The sequence below is a fragment of the Rana temporaria genome, chromosome 3 (assembly GCF_905171775.1).
Source record: "Rana temporaria chromosome 3, aRanTem1.1, whole genome shotgun sequence".
Classification (NCBI taxonomy): Eukaryota; Metazoa; Chordata; class Amphibia; order Anura; family Ranidae; genus Rana; species Rana temporaria.
In genome coordinates, this window is record NC_053491.1 from 174,581,143 (window position 1) to 174,605,098 (window position 23,956).

A 23,956-nucleotide genomic window follows, 5' to 3' on the forward strand; every position below is an offset into this window, starting at 1 on the left:
GAACTTTCTAAACGGTATATAAATGTGAAGACATCAGATATGGATTTAAAACCTATGTAGGGAGATTTGTTTAACCACTTAAAGGGGTGGTTCACCCTAAAAACTACTTTTTCTTATTCCACTGCCCCCCCCACATTACAATACGATTAAGGCTCTTATTATTTTTTTCATGCTGTACATACCTTAGTACAGCATATTCACCCGTGCATCCGGGTTGCGAGTCCCGCGGGAGTGGGGAGTGGGAGTGTAAACACAAATGTTTGGATTTAATCACTGCTTATGACAAGAGTCATTTTTGTGAGTGCATCTATTGGGAGATTTTTAGTGTTTTTATTATACATGTGGCTGTCATCTTGGAGTTTTTCCTTTTTCCAACGGATCTCCATTTATTTAACTGAGTGCTCCAGTTTCCAAAGAGGGAGTTCCATCAATTAAACTGAGTGGTTCAGTTAAAAAGCCTGTGTGCCTTAACACGAGAGTGTCAGGCCATTTATTGTGGTGAGTTTGCATTCTGATGGGTGGTGGAATCACGCAGTCACTGTGGTGTGGTGAAAGCACTGTCTGAAGATCGTGAAGGGACTTCTTCTGTTCTCCATTTATGAACTTCATTTACGTTCACACAATCAGTTTATGGATTTTTTTTTTTTGCCAACCTGTTATTTTGGGTGTATTATTGACACCTATTTTTTGACACTGATATATTGTTTCACATAGAGGGTGGATCACTCATTATTTTTCACTTAATAGTCTAGCAATATTATATGTGTGTTTTTTTATTTTATTCTCTTGAGCGCTGCTTAATATCACATTTGATACCTTTTTTCACATCAGGTAGCACTGTATTTGCATATTACATTTTGATTGTTTAACTTTTAGAGCAGCAGCTCACATTTATTTATTAATTTATTTATTTATATTATCAATATCACTATATTTTCACTTATATTCTCCAGTTACGCGCAGTGGGGGTGGCTCAATTAGACGGCCCTTATTTCCACCTTTTTCCTATCATCTGAGGCTGTTAACTTCACTGGGTGTATGGAGGGTTTACATCCACTTTTTTTTTTTTTCACAGTGTGAAGCCAAGTAATTTTACTGAAATATTCAAGACTATACATCTTCAGTATATGTTATTGGTTAACCACTTCCCGCCTGATCAATTGACGTCCGGGAAGTGGTTCTGTTATCCCGACTGGACGTCTATTGACGTCCAGCAGGATAACATGGCGGCGTGCGCCCGTGGGGGCAAGCAGCGCAGCGATCGGTGATGCTGGGTGTCAGTCTGACACCCTGCATCTCCGATTTCGGTAAAGAGCCTCCGGCGGAAGCCTTCAACATGTGGATGGCCAGGTACATCCCCCATGGCCATCCACATGTTTTAAAACATGCCCAATATGTGCCAATCAGTGCCCACAAATGGGCACTGACTGGCACCATAATAGTACATAAAAAAAAGTGATGCCCAGCAATACCACCACCATAGTAATCAGTGCCCACCCATCAGTGCCGCCTATGCGTGCCCATCAGTGCCACTTATCAGTGCTACCTCATCCGTGCCATCTCATTGGTGCCCACCGGTGCCGCCTTATCAGTGCAGCCATATCAGGGCCCGTCATTGAAGAAAACTTATTTACAAAAAAAATTAACGGAAACAAATAAAAACTATATATATATATATATATATATATATATATATATATATATATATATATATATATATATATATATATATATATATATATATATATATATATATATATATATATATATATATATATATATATATATTTTATAAAAAAAATATTTTTAATAAAATAAAAATCGCAGTGGTGATCAAAATTCCACCAAAAGAAAACTCTATTTGTGGGAACAAAATGATAAAAATGTGTTTGGGAACAGTGTCGCATGACCGCACAATTGCCATTTAAATTGCGACAGCACTGAAAGCTGGAAATTGGTGGTGTTTGGTGCACAGAAGTGGGTGGGGGAGCATCTTCTGCTCCCACAGTGCAATGACATTGATAGTAATTCAATGGCGTACATTTACAGATTCCAATAGCCCTTCATTTTTAAAAATATCCTGCTTTTTAAAAAGCAGAAGACTTTGATAAATAATGTATATGCTCTAATAATGTATAAATCTACCAATGACATTTTCAGTGTTAAGTAGAAGGAGGCTGAAACGCACGTCCTTTACTAGGCCTCTGTGACTTGCAGGATGCACACACTAGATGGCAGTAGTAGCACATATTTTCACAGTACCTTTCAGCCTGATATGATGCTGTATTTGGGGAATGGATTTTGTGAAAAGAAAGCGTATCCAATGGTTTTGACATGCCCCTTGGAGGCAATCATAACTATATTATGTTATGTTAAAAACACATTTGCTGCTTTATTAACACTAAACTGTCTATTAAATGTGTACAAATTGTGACCAAAATATTGCTAACCACCTACAGATCTTGTTTAAATAAATAAATAAATAAATAAATAAATAAATATAGATAGATAGATAGATAGATATTGTGTGTGTATAAAATATAATATTTTTTATATAATTTTTTTTTTTTTGTCAGATTGTGAAAAAAAATCCACTGAACCAGATTATGTATTATTTAATGTATGTATTGTGAAAGACGAAATCCCCTTTCTGTTGGGTTTTAATTCATTAATCCCATGTGCGCCTCTCTAATCCGTATACTATGATTGTTTTAGCTTAATAAATCCCTATAAGAGAGTCACTGGTGGCGTCTGGAATATAATGTACTTAGCTACGGTGTAGCATGCAGTGGGCAGAGCAGCATTTGTGTATATAAACAAAGCTTTTGCTTAGAATGGCAGATTATCTGCAATAGTGTAGAGCTGCAGGATTCTTTCTAAAATGAGGATCACATATTTTTTTTTTTTTTTTTTTGTGCTTAGAATAAAGATCACAACAAATTGGGCTAAGAGCCGGTTCACACTGGGGCGACTTGGGATCCGACTTCATGTCGCCTCAAGTCGTCCCAAGTCGCGCTGTAGAGAAAAACAATGGAAGTGAATGGGAGGGGTGTTAATACACACGACTCAAGGCGATCCGACTTCAGAAAAGGTTCCTGTACTACTTCAATCCGACTTGTAGGCGATTTGTACCCATTGATTTCAATGGAAATCGCCTCAGAAATCTGATCACTGTCTTATCTGAAGCTACTTTCCAGGAAGATAACATACATTTCTCAGGCAAACCTCTCCTGCCCCCCTCCCTCCCCCTCCCTCTCCTAGAGCTGATTGTTGTTTTATTGGCCACTGGAAAGTCTCCTGTCCTGGAGACGACTTCAAGTCGTGTTTGTAAATCGCCCCAGATCGCCCTGTGGTTCATGCTCAAGTCGTGTTGGAGTCGCCTCTGAAAGTGGCGCTGGAAGTCGTGTCGCCCTAGTGTGAACCGGCAGTAACTCTACTATTTGTTTATTTTTTTTTATTCATTAAGGTGTATTTTTTATTTTATTTTTTTTTCACACAAATCAAGTGTTTGAAAGACCCCTGCGCAAATAATGTGTGACATAAAATCTTTCAACAACCGCTATATATATATATATATATATATATATATATATATATATATATATATACGCTACGCCGCCGTATCTTACCTGGCGTCAATTCGAATCCAGGAAGAATTTGCGCCGTAAGTTACGGCGGCGTAGTGTTTTTCTGGCGGCGTATTTGAAATTGGGCGGGTTGGGGGCAGGTTTCATTTAAATGAAGCGCGTCCCCGCGCTGAATGAAATGCGCATGCGTCGTTCCTAAATTTCCCGCCGTGCATTGCGCTAAATGACATCGCAACAACGTCTTTTTTTAACTTGGACGTGACTTGCGTCCATCCCTATTCACGGACGACTTGCGCAAAAAAAAAATTTAAATTTCGACGCGGGAACGAGGGCTATACTTTAACATGGCAAGTCTATCTATACACCACACAATGGCAGCTTTAACTATACGCCGGAAAAAGCCGACTACAGGCGACGTAAGAGAATGCGACGACCGCGCGTACGTTCGTGGATAGTGGGAAAAAGCTCATTTGCATACCCGACGCGGAAAACGACGCAAACTTCACCCAGCGAACGCCGAAGTATTGCATCTGCGATCCGAAGGCTTACGAAGCCGTACGCCTGTCGGATCTTACCCAGATGCCGTCATATCTTGGTTTGAGGATTCAAACTAAAGATACAACGCGGGAAATTTTGAAAGTACGCCGGCGTATCAGTAGATACGCCGGCGTACTTGCTCTGTGAATCTGCCCCCAAGTCTTTAAGTGGTTAAACGGACCTCATTTACAGACTGAAGTTCATCCCTTTTTAAACTAAGACTGAAATGTTAAAGATATGCACTGTATCTATGTTGAGATAAACTTGGCAGGCTGACTGGATTATTTTTTAGTTATTTTTTATTTTTTGTCGGCTGTCAGAAGTGAGCAGAGAACTCGCTTCACTTGTTACATAGAATCAGGGAAAAGCTGTTTTAAGATCGGGCAGGGGGTAGAATCCCGATTTTGATTATTTAATGGTTTTCATGCAGCTCTACAATGGTGGTATGTCTGTGCTGTAGTTTGTGGGAATTTGAATGTATGTGATATTTCTTCAGACATAGCCTACACTTTTAGATATGTTTTAACAAGTAGCTTCTTTCTTCCTAGGAGCTATACTGGCCTTTATGTTGGGTTTATTTCATATCCCACTGGATGATTGTGAGGAAATGTATCGTAAACTGGGAAGCGATGTCTTCAAACAGAATGTTATTATGGGAACAGTAAAGATGGGCTGGAACCATGCCTATTATGACAGCGAAATGTGGGAAAAATTGCTCAAGTAAGTATGCAGATTGCTTTCTTAAGAACATGCTTACGTGGGGATTTTGGTCAGGGTATTTTTTAGTTCAGTTGCCTTAACACAGACAAACACTAGGCCTTACCTTTACTTCATATTTCATTGTGTTAAAAATGAATGTAGAGTAGACGAATGCTGACCCTCCAGTCTTAGTGCATTTATGTACAGTAATTTCCCAGTTCATCTTCCCACTCTAAACTGAAGATCAATTCTGGACACACTACCATAGTTATGTGGGAGTTCGTTTTTGTTTTTTGCAATATTTGCTTACGGTGTTAATGTTTGAGGTAAACGCAGATTAAATTTCACTTTTACTTGCTTTTGGCCCATCATAACCAGTTTGGTTGTACAGCTGTGCCAGTCCATAAGGCTTACTCCATATAAGCCAAATGTACATTGTACAGATGCTGGTCAACTAGTCTAAAACTGCTGTAGGAAGTTTGAAATAAATGGCCCTATTAGTGTTACTAGTGTCGCCTCGGTGAGTGACAAGGGTGAAGCATAGACATCAACATCATTTCAAGTTGGTGGTTGAAAGCCATGCCAACCCTCCAGGTTTAAAAGAAAGGGCAATCTCCAACTTCTTTCTGTCTTCTCTAGTTTGAGCTTGGGACAGCAAATACTGAAACTTCTTCAAGTTGAAAGTTAAAAAGTAATCCCATTTGGCACATTAGGAACTGTAGCTTCAGTAGAACCTGTGCAAAGAGAAGATGGTTTAAAAAATTACACTTTTTTTAATTGAAAAATAAGACAACAGTAAAGTTATCCCCATTTTTTTTTATATTATGAAAGATAATGTTACGCCGAGTAAATTCATACCCAACATGTCACGCTTCAAAATTGCGTCCGCTCGTGGAATGCCGACAAACTTTTACCCTTTAAAATCTTCATAGGCAACGTTTAAAAAAATCTACAGGTTGCATGTTTTGAGTTACAGAGGAGGACTAGGGCTAGAATGATTGCTCTCGCTCTACCAATCGCGGCGATACCTCAAATGTGTGGTTTGAACACCGTTTACATATGCGGGCGCTGCTCACGTATGTGTTCGCTTCTGCGCGCAAGCTCGTCGGGACGGGGTGCGTTTTCTGGCTCCTAACTTTTTTTAGCTGGCTCCTAGATTCCAAGCAAATTTGTCAAACCCTGCAGTATGTCAAAATTGATGCATGAATAAATGTGATCTACAGTGTCGGTGGTTGCGGTTTTGTGATATTTTCCTTGGGAAGTGAAGAAGGAAACCAACCCAGATATTCTTACCTAGGCTCTGGATGTTGTTGTTGTTGGTGTTGGTGTTGGTGTTGGTGTTGTTCAGGATTTATAAAGAGCCAGCAGTTTACGCAGCGCTTTACAATATAAAAGGGAGATGATAGTTATAATACAATAAAATACAGGAGGATGGAGATGGCCCTGATCAGAAGAGCTTACAATCTAATAGTTATGCCTCCAGTGTACATATGCAGTGTCATTTTAATGGGTTATATTTTATGCAGGTTTCCAGACCGATTTATAGCTTGTTATGTATTACATTGTTTCTTGAGTACCGCCATTGTATTATATACTTAAAATTTATATATATGTTTTATCTTGATTTGAAAGGGAAAGAATGGGTTCAGACCTAATGATTGAAACGGCAAGAAATCCTCATTGTCCCAAGGTATGTATTTATGTTGCTGATGTTTTCATTCCACTTGATTTGCTGTGTTCATCCATTCATTATTTGTGTTTTTATTTTGTATTGTAAGTTCTCATATCCGAAACATAGAACATGGCTTCTTGTTTTGATATTTTTAAAATACCGTATTTGCTTCTATTCTATGCTAAAATATATTTGCAAAGCTATTGGTGGACAGTTTTGATTAAAGGGGTTTATAGCTTTTGATGCCACAGCCTGATTTATCAAAGGGTTTTGTGTTGTCACAGCAACCATATTCTCCATCCATTCCTCCAGTATAGCATGGAAATTGAACAGTAACGTAATTGGTTGCTTTGAGTATCGAAGACAGTTAAGATTTCAAGCTCTTTGACAAACGAAGGTTATTGAATTGCTATTTCATAAATAAATCAGTGGCACGTTTAAATTTTCTAATTTTAGAAGAAGGTCTTGCAATTCTATAGAGGGTCCTTATTCCACAAATGCAATCCTACAGCAAAAATGTCCTTGTAACAACCCCATAATTTGTATAGAACACTGACAAGTCCTATATACATCAGATATATGGGCTATGATGTTGATAACTTATTATAACCTGATTGTAACCTATAACTCCTATGTTTATAGCACTTTGAATGATCTGTCTAAGGATTCCTCCTGTATTGAATTGTATTGTAACTGTACTGTCTGCCCTTATGTTGTAAAGCGATGTGCAAACTGTTGACGCTACAGTGCCTTGAAAAAGTATTCATACCCCTTGAGATTTTCCATGTTTCAACCAAAAACGTAAATGTATTTTATTGTCGTTTTATGTGATAGACCAACACAAAGTGACGCATTTTTCTTTACAAATAAATATCTGAAAAGTGTGACGTGCATTTGTATTCAGCCACCTTTACTCTGATACCCCTAACTAAAATCTAGTGCAACCAATTGCCTTCAGAAGTCACCTACATAGTAAACAGAGTCCACCTTTCTGTATTTTAATCTCAGTATAAATACAGCTGTTCTGTGAAGCGCTCAGAGGTTTGTTAGAGAACCTTGGTGAACAAACCACATCATGAAGGCCAAGGAACACACCAGACAGGTCAGGGATAAAGTTGTGGAGAAGTTTAAAGCTGGGTTAGGTTATAAAATAATAATCCAAGCTTTAAACATCTCACAGAGCACTGTTCAATCCATCATCGGGAAAATGGAAAGAATATAGCACAACTGCAAACCTACCAAGACATGGCTGTCAACCTAAACTGACAGCAAGGAGAGCATAAGGGTCCTTTCACACTAGCGGACCGTTCATCCATTCATTACAAGTCCGTTAACGGACTTGTAATGAATCCCTATGGGATCGCGTCCGTTAGCGGATGGAGCATCCGCTAGCGTCCCCGTCCGTCGGGATCCGCTTTTGCGAACGGAAGAAACCCTATTTTTCTTCCGTTCAGCGGAACGGATCGGATGCAGACGGACAGACGGTCCGTCTGCATCCGATCCCCCATAGGGGAGAGCAGAGCAGAGACAGGGCGGTCTCTGCACTGTGTGCGGGGACCGCCCTATCCGCCGACAGCTCAGCGGGGATCCCCGCTGAGCTTTGGCGGACACACGGAGCGGACCCAGAAACGGTCCGCTCCGTGTGAAAGAGCCCTAAATGGGAGAAGCAGCTAAGAGGCTCATTGTAACTCTGGAGGAGCCGCAGAGATCCACAGCTCAGGTGGGAGAATCTGTCCACAGGACAACTATTAGTCGTGCACTCCACAAATCTGGTCATTATGGAAGAGTAGCCAGAAAAAAAGCCATTGTTGAAGTCTTGTTTGCGAGAAGCCATGTGGGGGACACAGCAAACCTGGAAGAAGGTACTTTTTGGCCTAAAAGCAAAACTCTACATGTGGCAGAAAACAAATACTACACATCACCCTGAACACAACATCCCCACTGTGAAACATGGTGGTGGCTGCATCATCTTGTGGGGATCTGACAGAGCTTGAGTTATTTTGTAAAGAAAAATGGGAAATAAATGTCACTCTCTAGATGTGCAAATCTGGTAGAGACATCCCCAAAGAAGACTTGCAGCTGTAATTGCAGCGAAAGATGGTTCTACAAAGTATTGCTAAATACAAATACCCCCACACTTCAGATTTTTGTAAAAAAAATTAAAATAATTGAAAGCCATTTAACATTTTTTCTTCCACATCTCAATTATGTGCCACTTTGTGTTGTTCTATCACATAAAATACATTTTACGTTTTTGATTGAAAAATGTGGAAAACTTCAAGGGGTATAAATTATTTTTCAATGCACTGTATATAAATCACATTAATAATAATAATGTATGTCTCATAATATACACCTTTTAATGTTGGTGCTAAAACGACATTTTATATTCGTATAGAATTTTTCCCTGGTGAATGAATACTGAATGTAAATGAACATGTATTCACCCTTATGCCACCCTTATGTACACACGACTATCTTTAATGTCATGGAAAAAACAACGTGATTCTTGTCAAGCCTGCCTTGCATACACATGGTCGTGAAAAAAATGCTCGCGCAAAGCGCGGTGACGTACGACGGCACTATAAAGGGGAAGTTCCATTCGGATGGCGCCACCCTTTGGGCTGCTTTCGCTGATTTTGTTTTAGTAAAAGTTTGGTGAGAGACGATTCTTTTCAGTCGGTTACAGCGTGATGAATGTGCTATCTCCATTACAAACGCTAGTTTTACCAGAACGAGTGCTCTCGTCTCATAACTTGCTTCTGAGCATGCGTGTTTTTTTTCCCGTCGTTAAAGCTTACACATGACCGTTTTTCAAACGATGAGAAAAAATAGAGCACGTTCTAAATTTTTAATGGCCATTTTTCACGTCGAACAATGCTCTGAAGCCTACACACGTTTTTTTTAATGACCAATTTAGAAAATTGAATTTTTCTCGTCATGAAATACGGTCGTGTGTACGCGGCATTAGGCCAGGTTTACACTAATCTAATGCAGTAACAAATGGCTGCCCCTTCAGTTTGGTCAGTTTTCCAACGCACCCAACTGCATCTGACCCTTTTTTGGGAATACAATGCACAGCAACCTCAATGTGTTTTTTTGGTGTTATTGCTTAGTATACAATTTTGTGTTTTTACTTCTGACATCAGTTTGTGAAGCATGTTTCTCCAATAAAAATGCGGTGTCTGAATTTTGAATGGGATACAACAATAGTCACTTACATTTATTGTTGCATTTCACATTCTTTGCTTTTATACCACGTCAGGATCAGAGGGAAAAACAGGCATTCGTCAGACAGTTCTATAAACATAAAATCCTCTTTATTTGGCAGCAAATACAAACAGGCTTTTTCTTCAGCTTCAGCTCAAACAAAAATAGGTGCAGTGCAATACAAACGCAACACAGAGACACAAGTGTGCTTGGCTTCAGCACATATTCAACATGCAAAAAAGGCAGATTCACCAGCCAGGTAAGTTTGCCAAGCAAGCCTTTTAGTGGGATTCAGGCTGCATACTGATCTCTTCTCTGGACACTACCAACACCCCCTGTCTCTTTAACAAAGCCACTTTAGAAATCGTTAGGGTGTCTCAAATACAACCCATTCTTATCTTAAATTGTTCTTGCACCTGACTTGTGTTTGTGCTCAAATCTCATGTACACAATTTTCTAAACCCAAGAACAAAAAATGTAATGTATTCTAGCTTGGTATCCTCTAGATGTGATTGCCTTACTTTTCATTTCTAAGGCAAAGAACAAGTACAGAAAATATATTCTTTATGGTTAAGCACGGTGCGAAATGCACCATGCTGTTTTTTTTTTGTTTTTTTTTCACTATACTGTATTGTCAAAAGAATTGGCACGCCTGCCTTTACACACATGAACTTTAATGGCACCCCAGTCTTAGGCCCCATACACACGAGAGAATTTATCCGCGGATACGGTCCAGCGGACCGTTTCCACGGATAAATCCTCTCAAAGATTTCCGCAGATTTCTATGCGATGGAGTGTACACACCATCGCATTGAAATCCGCGCGGAAATCCTCTGGCGATGACGTGTCGCGCCGTCGCCGCGATTATGACGCGGCGACGGGCGCGACGCTGTCATATAAGGAATTCCATGCATGCGTCAAATAATTACGACGCGTGCGGGGAATCCCTTTGGACAGATGGATCCGGTGAGTCTGTACAGACGAGCGGATCCATCCGTTGGAATGGATTCCAGCAGATGGATTTGTTGTGCATGTCAGCAAATATCCGATCTGCTGGAATCCATCTCAGAGGAGATTTCTCCGCGGAAACAGATCCGCTGGCGTGTACACACCATAGGATCTATCCGCAGAAACCCATTTGCTGGGATTTATCTGCGGATGGATTCTATCGTGTGTATGGGGCCTAAGTCCGTACTGTTCAATATTGAGTTGGCCCACCCTTTGCAACTATAACAGCTTCAACTTTTATGGGATGGCTGTCCACAAGGTTTAGGAGTGTGTCTATGGGGTTGTTTGACCCTTCTTCCAGAAGCGCATTTGTGAGGTCAGGCACTGATGTTGGAAAAGAAGGCCTGGCTCACAGTCTCCACTTCAATTCATCCCAAAGGTGTTCTATCGGATTGAGGTTAGAACTCTGTGCAGACCAGTCAAGTTCACTCCAAACTTGCTTATCTGTGTCTTTATGGACCTTGCTTTGTGCAGTGGTGCACAGTCATGTTGGAACAGGAAGGGGCCATCCTCAAACTGTTTCCACAAAATTGGGAGCATGAAATTGTCCAAAATGTCTTGGCATGTTGATGCCTTAAGAGTTCCCTTTACTGGAACTAAGCCCAACCCCTAAAAAAAAAAAAAAAAACCCACACCATATCTCCCCTCCACCCAATGGTTTGGACCAGTGCACAAAGCAAGGTCCATAAAGACATGAGCGAGTTTGGGGTGGAAGAACTTGACTGGCCTGCACAGAGTCCTGACCTCAATCCGATAGAACACCTTTGGGATGAATTGGAGCAGAGACTGACCTTACAAATGCGCTTCTGGGAAGAATGGCCAAGTATTCAGATAGACACACTCCTAAACCTTGTGGGCAGCCTGCCCAGAAAAGTTTAAACCCCACAGACTAAGACTGGGATGTCATTAAAGTTCATGTGTGTCATTGTAAAACGCTGCATAAACGGTTGGCGCTATATAAATCGTGGATAATAATAATGTGCGTGTAAAGGCAGGCATTCCAATACTTTTGGCAATACGTCTGTACACCTTAACAATAAATCTTACAGTCAAGAGAAATGAATGGTTTCATTTTCCCTGAATCTTGTTGACTATGCCAGGATCAGATAAGTTAAGCGACAATCCTTCATGCATGGAGTATGTAAGGCTCTGGCCATACAGTGCTTGGGCCAGTTTTGTTCATTCACCCAGTGGGTTGGACAAAAAACCTGACCTGATTCCCCCATCCACAGATTCAAGGTGGGTAGGGGAATCCTCCCCTCTGAGCTATTGTATTCTGACAGCAGGGAGATTCCCCCGCTGTCACAATACACACAGTTGTGCTCATATGTTTACATACCCTGGCAGAAATTACCCAAATGACCCTGATCAAAAGTTTACATACCCCAGTTCTTAATACCGTGTATTGCCCCTTTAACATCAATGACTGCTTGAAATATTTTGTGGTATTTGTGGATGAAGCTCTTTATCTTCTCAGATGGTAAAGCTGCCTATTTCTCTTGGCAAAAAGCCTCCAGTTCCTGTAAATTCTTGGGCTGTCTTGCATGAACTTCACATTTGAGATCTCCCCAGAGTGGCTCAATGATATTGAGGTCAGAAGACTGAGATGGCCACTCCAGAACCTTCACTTTATTCTGCTGTAGCCAATGACCGTTAGTCTTGGCCTTGTGTTTTGGATCATTGTCATGTTGGAATGTTTAAGTACGTCCCATGCACAGCTTCCTGGCTGATGAATGCAAATGTTCCTCCAGTATTTTTTGATAACAAACTGCATTCATCTTGCCATCAATTTTGACCAAATTTCCTGTGCCTTTTTGTAGCTCACACATCCCCAAAATATCTGCAATCCACCTCCATGTTTCACAGTAGGAGTGGTATACCTTTCATCATAGGCCTTGTTGACTCCTCTCCAATGTAGCATTTTATGGTTCAGGCGAAAAAGCAACATTTTGGTCTCATCAATCCAAATGACTTTGTGCCAGAAGGTTTGAGGCTTGTCTCTGTGCTGTTTGGTGTATTGTAAGTGGGATACTTTGTGGCAATGACTTTCTTCTGGTGACTCAACCATGCAGCCCATCTTTCTTCAAGTGCCTCCTTATTGTGTATCTCTTGAAACGGCCACACCACATGTTTTCAAAGAGTCCTGTATTTCAAGTGAAGTTATTTGTGGGTTTTTCTTTGCATCCCAAACAATTTTCCTGGCATTTGAAGCTGAAATTTTAGTTGGTCTACCTGACCGTGGTTTGGTTTCAACAGAACCCCTCATTTTCCACTTCTTGATTAGAGTTTGAACACTGCTGATTGGCATTCTAAATTCCTTGGATATCTATATTCCTTTCCTGTTTCATACAGTTCAACTACCTTTTCCCTGCAGATCCTTTGGCAATTATTTTGTTTTCCCAATGACTCAGAATCCAGAAACGTCAGTGCAGTACTGGATGAAAGATGCAAGGGTCTGTCAGGAGTTCAGAAACTCATCAGACACACACTAATTACAAGCAAACAGATCACAGGTGAGGATGGTTACCTTTAAAGTGGTTGTAAACCCCTTCAGGGAAGTTACACCTACAGGAAAGCCTAGATTAAGGCTTGCCTGTAAGTGCTTGCAATATCCCCGAGACCGATATTTGCAATTTCCCCGAGCACCGCCGCCCTCTGGGCATGCGCCGTCTTGAAAGGGCACTCTGTGCCGTTTCAAGCAGGGGTCATGCCGTGAAAAGCAGCGATACCCGGAAGTAACCTCCTGGAGAGATGTCGCCGCTGGAGGGGGGGACGAGGACCGCTGCAGGGGCTTCGATCTAAGGCAAGTAATTCAGAATTGGCTAGTATGCTAGTCATACTAGCTCATTATGCCTTTGTCTTTCAGTTTTTTTTTAAATAAAAAAATATTTGGGGGTTCACAACCACTTTAATAGCCATTCAAACCCCTTTGTGTCAACTTGTGTGCATGTTATCAAGTCCAAATCACCAAAAGCATTTTTCTACCACTGCCACAGCAGACGGGTAGCTCACTCCAGCCTTAGGAAATTCAGACTGCCTATCTGCCAGCTTTGTTTGATTTCTCAATTGGGTGTTCACATTTATTTATTGAAATTGATTATTATTGAAAATCAACATATGGTAACTTGATGTCGTTTTTGGTATTTCAAAGCAATATGTTGACAATATTTTTTCCCACTGCTTTTATCTTTTTTATTTTTTTATTTTAACAATAGTGGTAGCCTGCAGTTGTTCTACTTTGTTCTAATAAACTTGTGGGGAAAAAAAAGTACATATTATGCATTTCATGTGTATGTGGCCTTGTCAGTGTTCATTGATTGTGTATAAATATTTTAGTTTGCTGAATGCGATTGCATCTATCAGTCTTTTGTGTGGATGTTGTATTGATTTCTTTCAGGTATAGTTGAGAAGAGGGTTTAGCCCTTTCCAATCATGATCATATGATTTATACTTGATTCAAACTATTTAAAATTTTGAAAAATTATTTTCATTTTTTTTTTTTTTTTATACCCTTTTACTAGCCATTCAAAAATGTTCCTCAATTTGTTTACTATAGGACAATGGCTAACCAATTATATATTGGTGAATAAGGGATGTCTGCTGAATTAATTGAATAGTTACTCTGTAATGTAACTTGTGATAGGCACAATGTTCTTCAAAGTATTGATAAGTATTGCTACTTCCCTGTATACTGTGGATATAAAAAGTATACACACCCTGTTAAAATGACAGGTTTCTGTGATGTAAAAAATATATAAAGAACTTTTTTTTACCTTTTTTTTATGTGACCTATAAACTGTACAACCCAATTGAAAAAACAAACTGAAATCTTTCTTTCAGGGAAGTGGGGTTAAAATAAAATAATGTGGTTGCATAATTGTGCACACCCTCTTTTTTTATAACTGGGGATGACGCTGTGTTCAGAACTGAGCAATCACATTCAAACTTGTGGTAAATGGGAGTCAGTACACACCTGCCATCATTTAAAGTGCCTCTAATTAACCCCAATAAAGTTCAGCTGTTAAAGTAGGTTTTTCCTGATATTTTCTTAGTCACATCCTACAGCAAAAGCTGAATGGCGTCCAGCCCCATTCACGGACGACTTGCGCAAACAACATAACATTTTAAAAATTATACGCGGGAACGACGGCCATACTTAACATTGAGTACGCCACCAGATAGCAGCTTTAACTATCCACAGAGAGCTTCCAAACCATCAGAGGGATCCCATTGTTAAAGGGATTGTAAAGGTACAAAATTTTTTTGTCCCCCTAAATGGCTTCCTTTACCTTAGTGCAGTCCTCCTTCACTTACCTCATCCTTCCATTTTGCTTTTTAAATGTCCTTATTTCTTATGAGAAATCCTCACTTCCTGTTCTTCTGTCTGTAACTACACATCGTAATGCAAGGCTTTCTCCCTGGTGTGGAGTGTCGTGCTCGCCCCCTCCCTTGGACCACAGGAGTGTCAGGACACCCACTAACACACAGCTCCTTTCTCTATCTGCAACATAGAGAGTGTCCTGACTCTCCTGTAGTACAAGGGAGGGGACGAGCATGACACTCCACATCGGGGAGAAAGCCTTGCATTACTGCAGTGTTTCTCAATTCCAGTCCTCAGGCCCCCCCAACAGGTCAGGTTTTCAGGATTTCCCTCAGATGAAAAGGCTATGGTGATTACTAAGGCAGTGAAACTGATCAAATCACCTGTGCAAAATAATGGAAATCCTGAAAACCTGACCTGTTGGGGGGGCCTGAGGACTGGAATTGAGAAACACTGCATTAATGTGTGTGGAGTTACAGACAGAAGAACAGGAAGTGAGGATTTCTCATAAAAAATAAGGACATTTAAAAAGCAAAATGGAAGGATGAGGTAAGTGAAGAAGGAATGCACTAAGGTAAAGTAAGCTATTTAGGAAAATTGTACCTTTTACAACCCCTTTTAAAGGGTATCGGTCAGAAGGGTACAAAATAATTTCCAAGGTATTAGATATACCATGGAACACAGTGAAAACGGTCATCATCGAGTGGAGAAAAAATGGCACAACAGTGACCTTACCAAGAACTGGACCTCCCTTTAAAATTAATGAAAAGACCAGAAGAAAACTGGTCAGGGAGGCTGGCAAGAAGCCTACAGCAACATTAAACGGGTTGAAAAAGGTTTGCTTTTTTATTTCCTAAATAGGTTCCTTTTATGCTAGTGCATTGTTGGTTCACTTGCCTTTTCCTTCGATTTCCCTTCTAAGGCTCGATTCACACCTATGCATGTTGCTTTTGAGCATTTTTACAGTGCTTTTTGCTGTGCTTGCTGCATTTTTTGACATGCGTTTTTACTGCGATTTGCGTTTTCTTTATTACATTTTTTTTTAGCCTGCAATTTTTTTACATTTCCTTTTAACAACCAGCTATAACAGGTAAAAAACAAACACAAACCGCGTTTTGGATGTGGGTCCATTGAATTCAATTGCATGCAAATCGCTGCTTTTTGGGGGGGGGGGGGGGGGGGAAGTCCCGACCCTTTCCAAAAACGCAGAGGCGCAAAAAAGCATTGATGTGAACATGTTCCATAGGAAACCATGTTAAAAAAATCCCCTGCATTCCTGCAAAATGCATCAAAATACGCATTAGTGTGAATGGAGCCTAAGGGGCAGATCCACATACATCTGCGTGGGCGTAGCATATGTGAGATACACTACGCCACTGTAACTTACTTTTCTTCTCTTTGAATCCTGAAAGAATTTGCGCCGTAAGTTACGGCGGCATAGTGTATCTCTCGCGGCGTAACGGCGCGGAATTCAAGTTGGGCGGGTAGGGGGTGTGTTTCATTTAAATGAAGCGCATCCCCGCGCCGAACGAACTGCGCATGCCCCGTCCGTCAAAACTCCCAGGGTGCATTGCTCCAAATGACTTTGCAAGGACGTCATTGTTTTCGACGTGAACGTAAATGGCGTCCAGCCCCATTCACGGACGACTTGCGCAAACAACGTAACATTTTAAAAATTATACGCGGGAACGACGGCCATACTTAACATACTCAATGTTAAGTATGGCCGTCGTTCCCGTCGTTCCAGATAGCAGCTTTAACTATACGCCGGAAAAAGCCGAACGGAAACGACGTAAAAAATGAGACGGCCGCTCGTACGTTCGTGGATCATCGGAAATAGCTAATTTGCATACTCAACGCGGATTACGACGGGAACGCCACCTAACGGACGTCGAAAAATTGCATCCAAGATCCGAAGACGTACGCCTGTCGGATCTAACCCAGATGCCGTCGTATCTTGTTTTGAGGATTCAAAACAAAGATACGACGCGGGAATTTTGAAATTACGCCGGCGTATCAATAGAAATGCCGGCGTACTTTCTTTGTGGATCTACCCCTAAATTTTTTTTTTCTTTGTCTGAATTTCTCACTTCCTGTTCCTCCTCAGTAAGCTGTTTTGGCTGACTATACCCCAGCCAGAACAGCTCAGATGATGATGGAAAGCTTACTGAGGAGACACAGGCAGTGAGAAATTCAGACAAAGAAAAAAACATTTAGAAGGGAAATCGAAGAAAAAGGTAAGTGAACCAACAATGCACTAGCTTAAAGGAACCTATTTAGAAAATAAAAAACGAACCTTTACAACCCCTTTAAAGAAGCTGCAGGAATATCTGGCAAGTACTGGCTGTATGGTATATGTGACAACAATCTCCCATATTCTTTATATGTCTTGGCTTTGGAGTAGAGTGACGAGACCGAATGCCCTTTCTTGCGACAAAAAACATCCAAGCCTGACTAAACCTTGCAAAAACACATTTGAAGTCTCCCAAAAGCATGTGGGAAAATGTGTTTTATGGTCTGATGAAACCCAAGGTTGAACTTTTTGGCCATAATTCCAAAAGATATGTTTGTCGGAAGAACAACACTGCACATCACCAAAAGAACATCATACCCACCGTGAAGCATGGTGGTGGCAGCATCATGCTTTGGGGCTGTTTTTCTTTAGCTGGAACAGGGGCCTTAGTCAAGGTAGTGGGAATTATGAACCGTTCCAAAAATACCAGTCATATTGGCACAAAACCTTCAGGCTTCTGCTAGAAAGCTGAACATGAAGAGGAATGTCTTCTTTCAGCATTACAATGACCCAAAGCATACATCCAAATCAACAAAGGAATGGCTTCACCAGAAGAAGATTAAAGTTTTGGAATGGCCAAAACAGAGCCCAGACCTGAATCTGATTCAAAGTCTGTGGGGTGATCCGATGAGGGCTGTGCAATCTGACAGATTTGGAGTGTTTTTGCAAAGAAGAGTGGGCAAATATTGCCAGGTCAAGATGTTACATTAAAGGTGGAAAAAGTTCTAAATTGTTTTTTTATCTTGGTCTCATTTTTTTTTTTTACATCACAGTGTAGACTTTTTATATTTACTGTAGCTTCTAGTACTAGGTCTCCATCTCCAATGTAAAATGGACTTTGGTAAATATAACAAACATGTTACATGTCTTGCCAGAAAACACAGGAACTCAGAATCGTGTCCTATGATTTTACTCTTTCTAGTCATTCATAAGAATATAAAAACTGGGGATTTCTGCTAACGTTTTCTTCAGAAAAAGGCATTTTGTGAAAGAAGGTTGTTTTTCAGCTTTGAAAAGCATCACTTACCCTTAAGTGGATCAATTATTCAGTTAGCATAATACAACTGTGGGCTGGGGAGTTTATTCACTGCTATGTTCTGCTTTATCAAGTGCTGATGTAATGCTGCTAGGATTCTGTAAAATACAAAGGCCACTTTATAAAATGTTGCATTGCAAAATAGTAATTCGATTGACGGAGGCACCAGACATGCTGTTTTTCTGAATGTCAGCCATAGTGTGTTTACCACTGGGAAAAAAAATAAGTTCTTGATGAGTCTTGCTACTGTTTTCCAGAAGATCCCATATTGAGTGGAGCATTCCAACAGGAAATGTTGGATTTATTACGTGAATTTCCATTTCCGAGTCTTTGTATACAGTTGGTGGAAATGCTCAGCAGTGTGAACAACCTGTCATTTACTTAAGTGCATCTATGATTAAAGTTCATGCTTTCAAGGAATCAAAAGGACATGTCGGCATCTTTAAATCACATTATTATTTTTAGTGGAAAATTGCCATGAAATAAAATGCTTCTCCTTTGTTCGTTTTATATGACCTAAAGCTTTGACGAAAAGATCACATGGTCCCTGGCTGCCAGAAGCATTGTGAGTGTTCCAAGTCATTGTGTCCTTAGAGACTGATGGGGACCTGATGTTTTTTCATTTGGGCATATCTTGTCTTGTTAACATGCAATGAGCCAGGCAGTAAAAACAAGGCATGAAAGGGTAGCAGAGCTTGTATATGAAAGGACCAAATATGGCTGTCCCCATGTACACTCAGAAATACAAATTGTACATGGAAGCAAAAGTTCTATAAATTACCAGCACCTTAAGTATTTAAAGCCTTAGTATTGCCTTAACCACTTCATTACTGGGCACTTAAACCCCCTTCGTGCCCAGACCAATTTTCAGCTTTCAGCGCTGACGCATTTTGAATGACAGTTGCGCGGTCATACAACACTGTACCCAAATTATATTTTTATCATTTTTTTCCCCACAAATAGAGCTTTCTTTTGGTGGAATTTGATCACCTCTGAGATTTTTTATTTTTTGCGCTATAAACAAAAAAAGACAGAAAATTTGGGGAAAACAAAACACTATTTTTTACTTTTTGTTATAATAATATCCCATTTTTAAAAAAGAAAAAAAAATTTTCCTCGGTTTAGGCCGATACGTATTCTTCTACATATTTTTGTTAAAAATAAATCGCAATAAGCGTATATTGATCGGTTTGCGCAAAAGTTATAGCGCCTACAAAATAGGGGATAGATTTATGATTTTTTTTTTTCTAGTAATGGCGGCGATTTGCGATTTTTATTTTTTTTTTGTCAGGCCTGCGATATTGCGGAGGACGTATCGAACACTTTTGACACAATTTTGCGACCATTCACATTTATAAAGCGATCAGTGCTATAAAAATGCACTAATTACTGTATAAATGTGACTGGCAGTGAAGGGGTTAACACTAGGGGGTGAGGAAGGAGTTTAAATGTATTCCCTGGGTGTGTTCTTACTGTGTGGGGGGAGGGGACTGACTGGGGGAGGTGACCGATGCTGTGTCCCTATGTAAAGGGACACCGATCTGTCTCCTCTCTCCCTGACAGCACGTGGAGCGATGCGCCGGGCACGTTGTTTCCCCGCTGCGCGCCCCCAGCGGCGCGCACGGGGAACAACAACAGGACGTCCAGGGACGTCCACCCGGCACTTGAGAGCCGCGCTGTGGACGTCTTTTGTCCATAGCGCGGATCCCAAGTGGTTAATTTAGGAAAGAGACATAAGGGGATAAAACTATAATTTTTATGTGTTCTGCATCCCATTAGGAAGGATTGATTCACTTCCTGTATTGGAAGTTTCAACAGAGAATAAAAGAAAATCCCCCCTCTTACACAGTTGTCACCAGAGCAGAGCACCAGCGTAATTGCCAACCTCCTGTTCTGGTGACAACACAAATTTGAATTTCCCATTTATTTCTAGTTCCAGTAAAAATGGCCATCAGTGGTGATGCGCTAAGGTAGGGGTATACAACCAGCGGCCCTACACAAAATCGTTTTTTTTGGGGGGGAGATTACACTTGGCAAACACATGTGGCTGAAGAACAATTTGACAGGGTCTCTCTACTGGACTAGCAGGCTGCTGGTGCAATCAGCTGCAGATAAGGAATTCCCCCATCCCACAGTCTTGCAATACCAAGGGGGGGGGGGGGTGGTATGCTGGTGACATTATTATACTAATATGGCCTTGTGGACATATTAGGTCACTGATGGCACCAGCATACCCCTCCCTTTTGTAATGTGAGATTGCATTGTGGGAAATTTCCTAGCTGCAGCTGATTGGGCTGGCAGCTTGCTATCGTGTGACAGTTACCCATGGGTTTTGGCCAAACCATAGCTCATTACTAGTCATTGGCACAAGTAGAGAGAGTGAACCTTTTTCAGCAGGGAAACGGAAAGCAAAGAAAACCTTTTAACAATGTCTACATTGTATCCCCCCCCCCCCCAAAAAAAAAAAATGCTTTTAGATATAATTTAGAGAAAATGGACCATTTGTAGTATTCATAAAGAATAAACTAATTGTATAGCTTTACTAAGCTTTTATAAAACCTAGCTGAGATGCATTTATTATTTGAGAATATAAGCTCCCAAGATGTAAACAAAAACTCATGGTTAAAGTGATTTGTAAAGCTTAAAATAATAAACATGTTCTTTTTACCTGCTCCGTGTAATGGTTTTGCATAGAGCAAACCCCCGACCCTCCTCTTCTCAGGTCCCACACCAGCCCTCCTAGCTCCTCCCTCCTGTCAGGGGCCCCCAATGCAAGAAGCTTGCTATTTACATTGAGTTTAGTTCAGGCGCTTTGGCAAAAAAACGCCATTTTCTGTATTTATAATTTTGTGATATAGATGGAGGCGGCTGTATACAGAGTTTACCTAATTTTAGCGACAAAGTGGTATGTGACTAATGTTGTTTTGTCCTCCTTTTTTAAATGTTTTTGCATGCTTATGGGGTTAAAGAATGTTATCCCAAGGGAGTTATCTGCTAATAAAGTTAAATTTCCATGTTAGAATACGTTATTTTATTTTTTTTCTGCCTTTTTTGCCTTTCTTGTATTTTGATTGAATTCTGGAAAAGCATCCAAAGCGTTTTTCTTTTTCGTTTTTGTCGGCTTTTAAGAAAGCTCAGTGAACCTTATCTTTTATTGTGTAAACTACTAGTCCCATCAATCCACCATGTAATGGGGATGAACAAAGGAAGACATGTTCCAAATTAGGCCTGTGTGACAAGTTCAACCATGGCTGTCCTATAGGTACAATTTGGAAAAAGTGTAAACATGAAGGGGCAGAAAGTGTGCTATTTGCAGGAACATCAAGTTTAAATAAAGAGATAAAGATAACTAACACAGCCATCGCATGTAGGGACTGGTAAGCTTCAATTTGTTGTTATATTTTTGGGTTTAGATACGTTTTAATTGTGCATTTTCAAATCTCTGTACAGTAATACAGTGAGTTTGACCTCGTTTAAGGACACATGGTTAAAAAAAAAAAAAGCATCTAATTTTCCATCTGTTGTCCACTGGCTTTACTTCTAGGCATTGTACGTCAACAGAAACTAGGTATGACGTGTTGCAGTTAATATTAAACACCTGGCTGTCAAGTGCCCTGCAGCTAATTCTACCAGCCTGTGATCACCACATTTCTGTACATTGCAATTCAAATATTGGTGTAAACGGAGAAATCTATCTTGTACTGCCTAATAATAAAGTGCACTGACCGTGGCACAATCCATTTTAGAAATAATATTTCCTACGTATTTACTAATTTTTATCAAACTGGACCACTACTGATTTACAAGCCCAAATTTTGCCAATTTAGTTAATTAAGCTGTTAATTTGTGACATTTTGAGAAGCCTGCTTTTAAAAGCAAAGCAGAAATTTGAACACATTTGTTTTATTCAATAGACCTATAGCTTCTGTAGAGTTTTTTTGTTATAATACCTATTGTCTTTCTCTGTTTATAGGTTGCTGCTGTGAGCACCATCGTTAATACAGGAATACCTCCAAAAGCATTTGTGTTCAGAAATTACAATCATTTTCCGGGTGTTAAATCGCATTATTTAGGAGGGTGTCAATATAATCTGTGGCAAGCTATCAGAGCATCTTCAGCAGCACCTGGGTACTTCCAGGAGTATGTACTTGGAAATGATCTGCATCAGGTCAGTGTGACTTCCATCCAGGTTATGTATTGTGTTCTGTTTGTAAATCGTACCATAAGATGTTCTTTCCACTGTGTCGCAGAGGTCTGTGTGTGTGTGAAACTTACTGAAAACAGCTTTGTGCCCGTAGGTTGTTTGATAATCTTGTCAGACACAGCCCTGGTGCATTTTTATTTCTCCCAAGTCTATGATTGACCCAATCCAATAAAAGAGAAATCTGAATTGGAATGATGTCACTGCAGCTTAAGAGCCCTGACACTAATAAAAGACATTACTGAGAAACAGAATATTGTGCCCTGTGGCTTCACTTGCTTGAGTTCCCAAAAAAAGAGCTGCTTCATACGACACCACATAGTTTTCTTTAGTGCATCACAACCATTATTGCCCATGAGAACAGCCCTGTTTATTTATCGCAGACATACAAGCATGGTATGGTTTCTGCTGATGGTGGGTGCAATGCTTTACAGGCTCCAGTGTAAAAAAAAAAAAAAAAGTTTTATATATATATATAGTCACACACGCCCGTGATTTGTCATAATTGTGATGATTATGGCTTACAGCTCATAAAAACCCCAACTCCACAATCTCAGAAAATTAGAATATTGTGAAAAGGTGCAATATTCTAGGCTCAAGGTGTCCCACTCTAATCAGCTAATTTAGCCTTTAAATGGTCTCTCAGTCTGGTTCAGTAGGAATCACAATCATGGGAAAGACTGTTGACCTGACAAGTTGTGCAGAAAACCATCGTTGACACCCTCCATAAGGAGAGAAAGCCACAAAAGATAATTGCAAAAGAAGTTGGATGTTCCCAAAGTGCTGTATCAAAGCACATTAATAGAAAGTTATGTGGAAGGGAAAAGTGTGGAAGAAAAAGGTGCACAAGCCGCAGGGATGACCACAGCCTGGAGAGGATTATCAGGAAAAGGCCATTCAAAAGTGTTTGGGGACGTTCACAAGGAGTGGGCTGAGGCTGGAGTCAGTGCATCAAGAGCCACCACCACCTGAGGCTGGAGTGCAGTGTGAAGTTTCCACAGTCTGTGTTGATTTGGGGAGCCATGTCATCTGCTGGTGTTGACCCTGGACTTAATGAAGCACAGTGGACCAACACAGCCGTCTACCAGGAGATTTTGGAGCACTTCATTCTTCCTTCTGCAGATAGCTCTATGGGGATGCTGACTTAATTTTTCAGCAGGACTTGGCACCTGCCCACACTGCCAAAAGCACCAAAACTGGTTCAATGACCATGGGATTACTGTGCTTGATTGGCCAGCAAACTCGTCTGAACTGAACCCTATAGAGAATCTATGGGGCATTGCCAATAGAAAGATGACAGACATGAGACTGAACAATGCAGAAGAGCTGAAGCCTGTTATTGAAGCATCCTGGTCTTCCATAACACCTCAGCAGTGCCACAGGCTGATAGCT

General features: G+C 40.5%; 1 protein-coding gene across 5 annotated transcripts in view; it reads left to right on the forward strand.

Moving 5' to 3' along the window:
- Window positions 1-23,956, forward strand: part of PNPLA8 (patatin like phospholipase domain containing 8) — a 79,724-nt gene that overhangs the window by 24,528 nt on the left and 31,240 nt on the right. For all 5 annotated transcript variants that reach the window (XM_040343828.1, XM_040343829.1, XM_040343827.1 and 2 more), the window contains 3 exons: window positions 4,673-4,844; window positions 6,456-6,513; window positions 22,337-22,531. In XM_040343828.1, coding sequence (XP_040199762.1) covers window positions 4,673-4,844; window positions 6,456-6,513; window positions 22,337-22,531 — 425 coding nt within the window. The remainder of the gene's footprint in view (window positions 1-4,672; window positions 4,845-6,455; window positions 6,514-22,336; window positions 22,532-23,956) is intronic.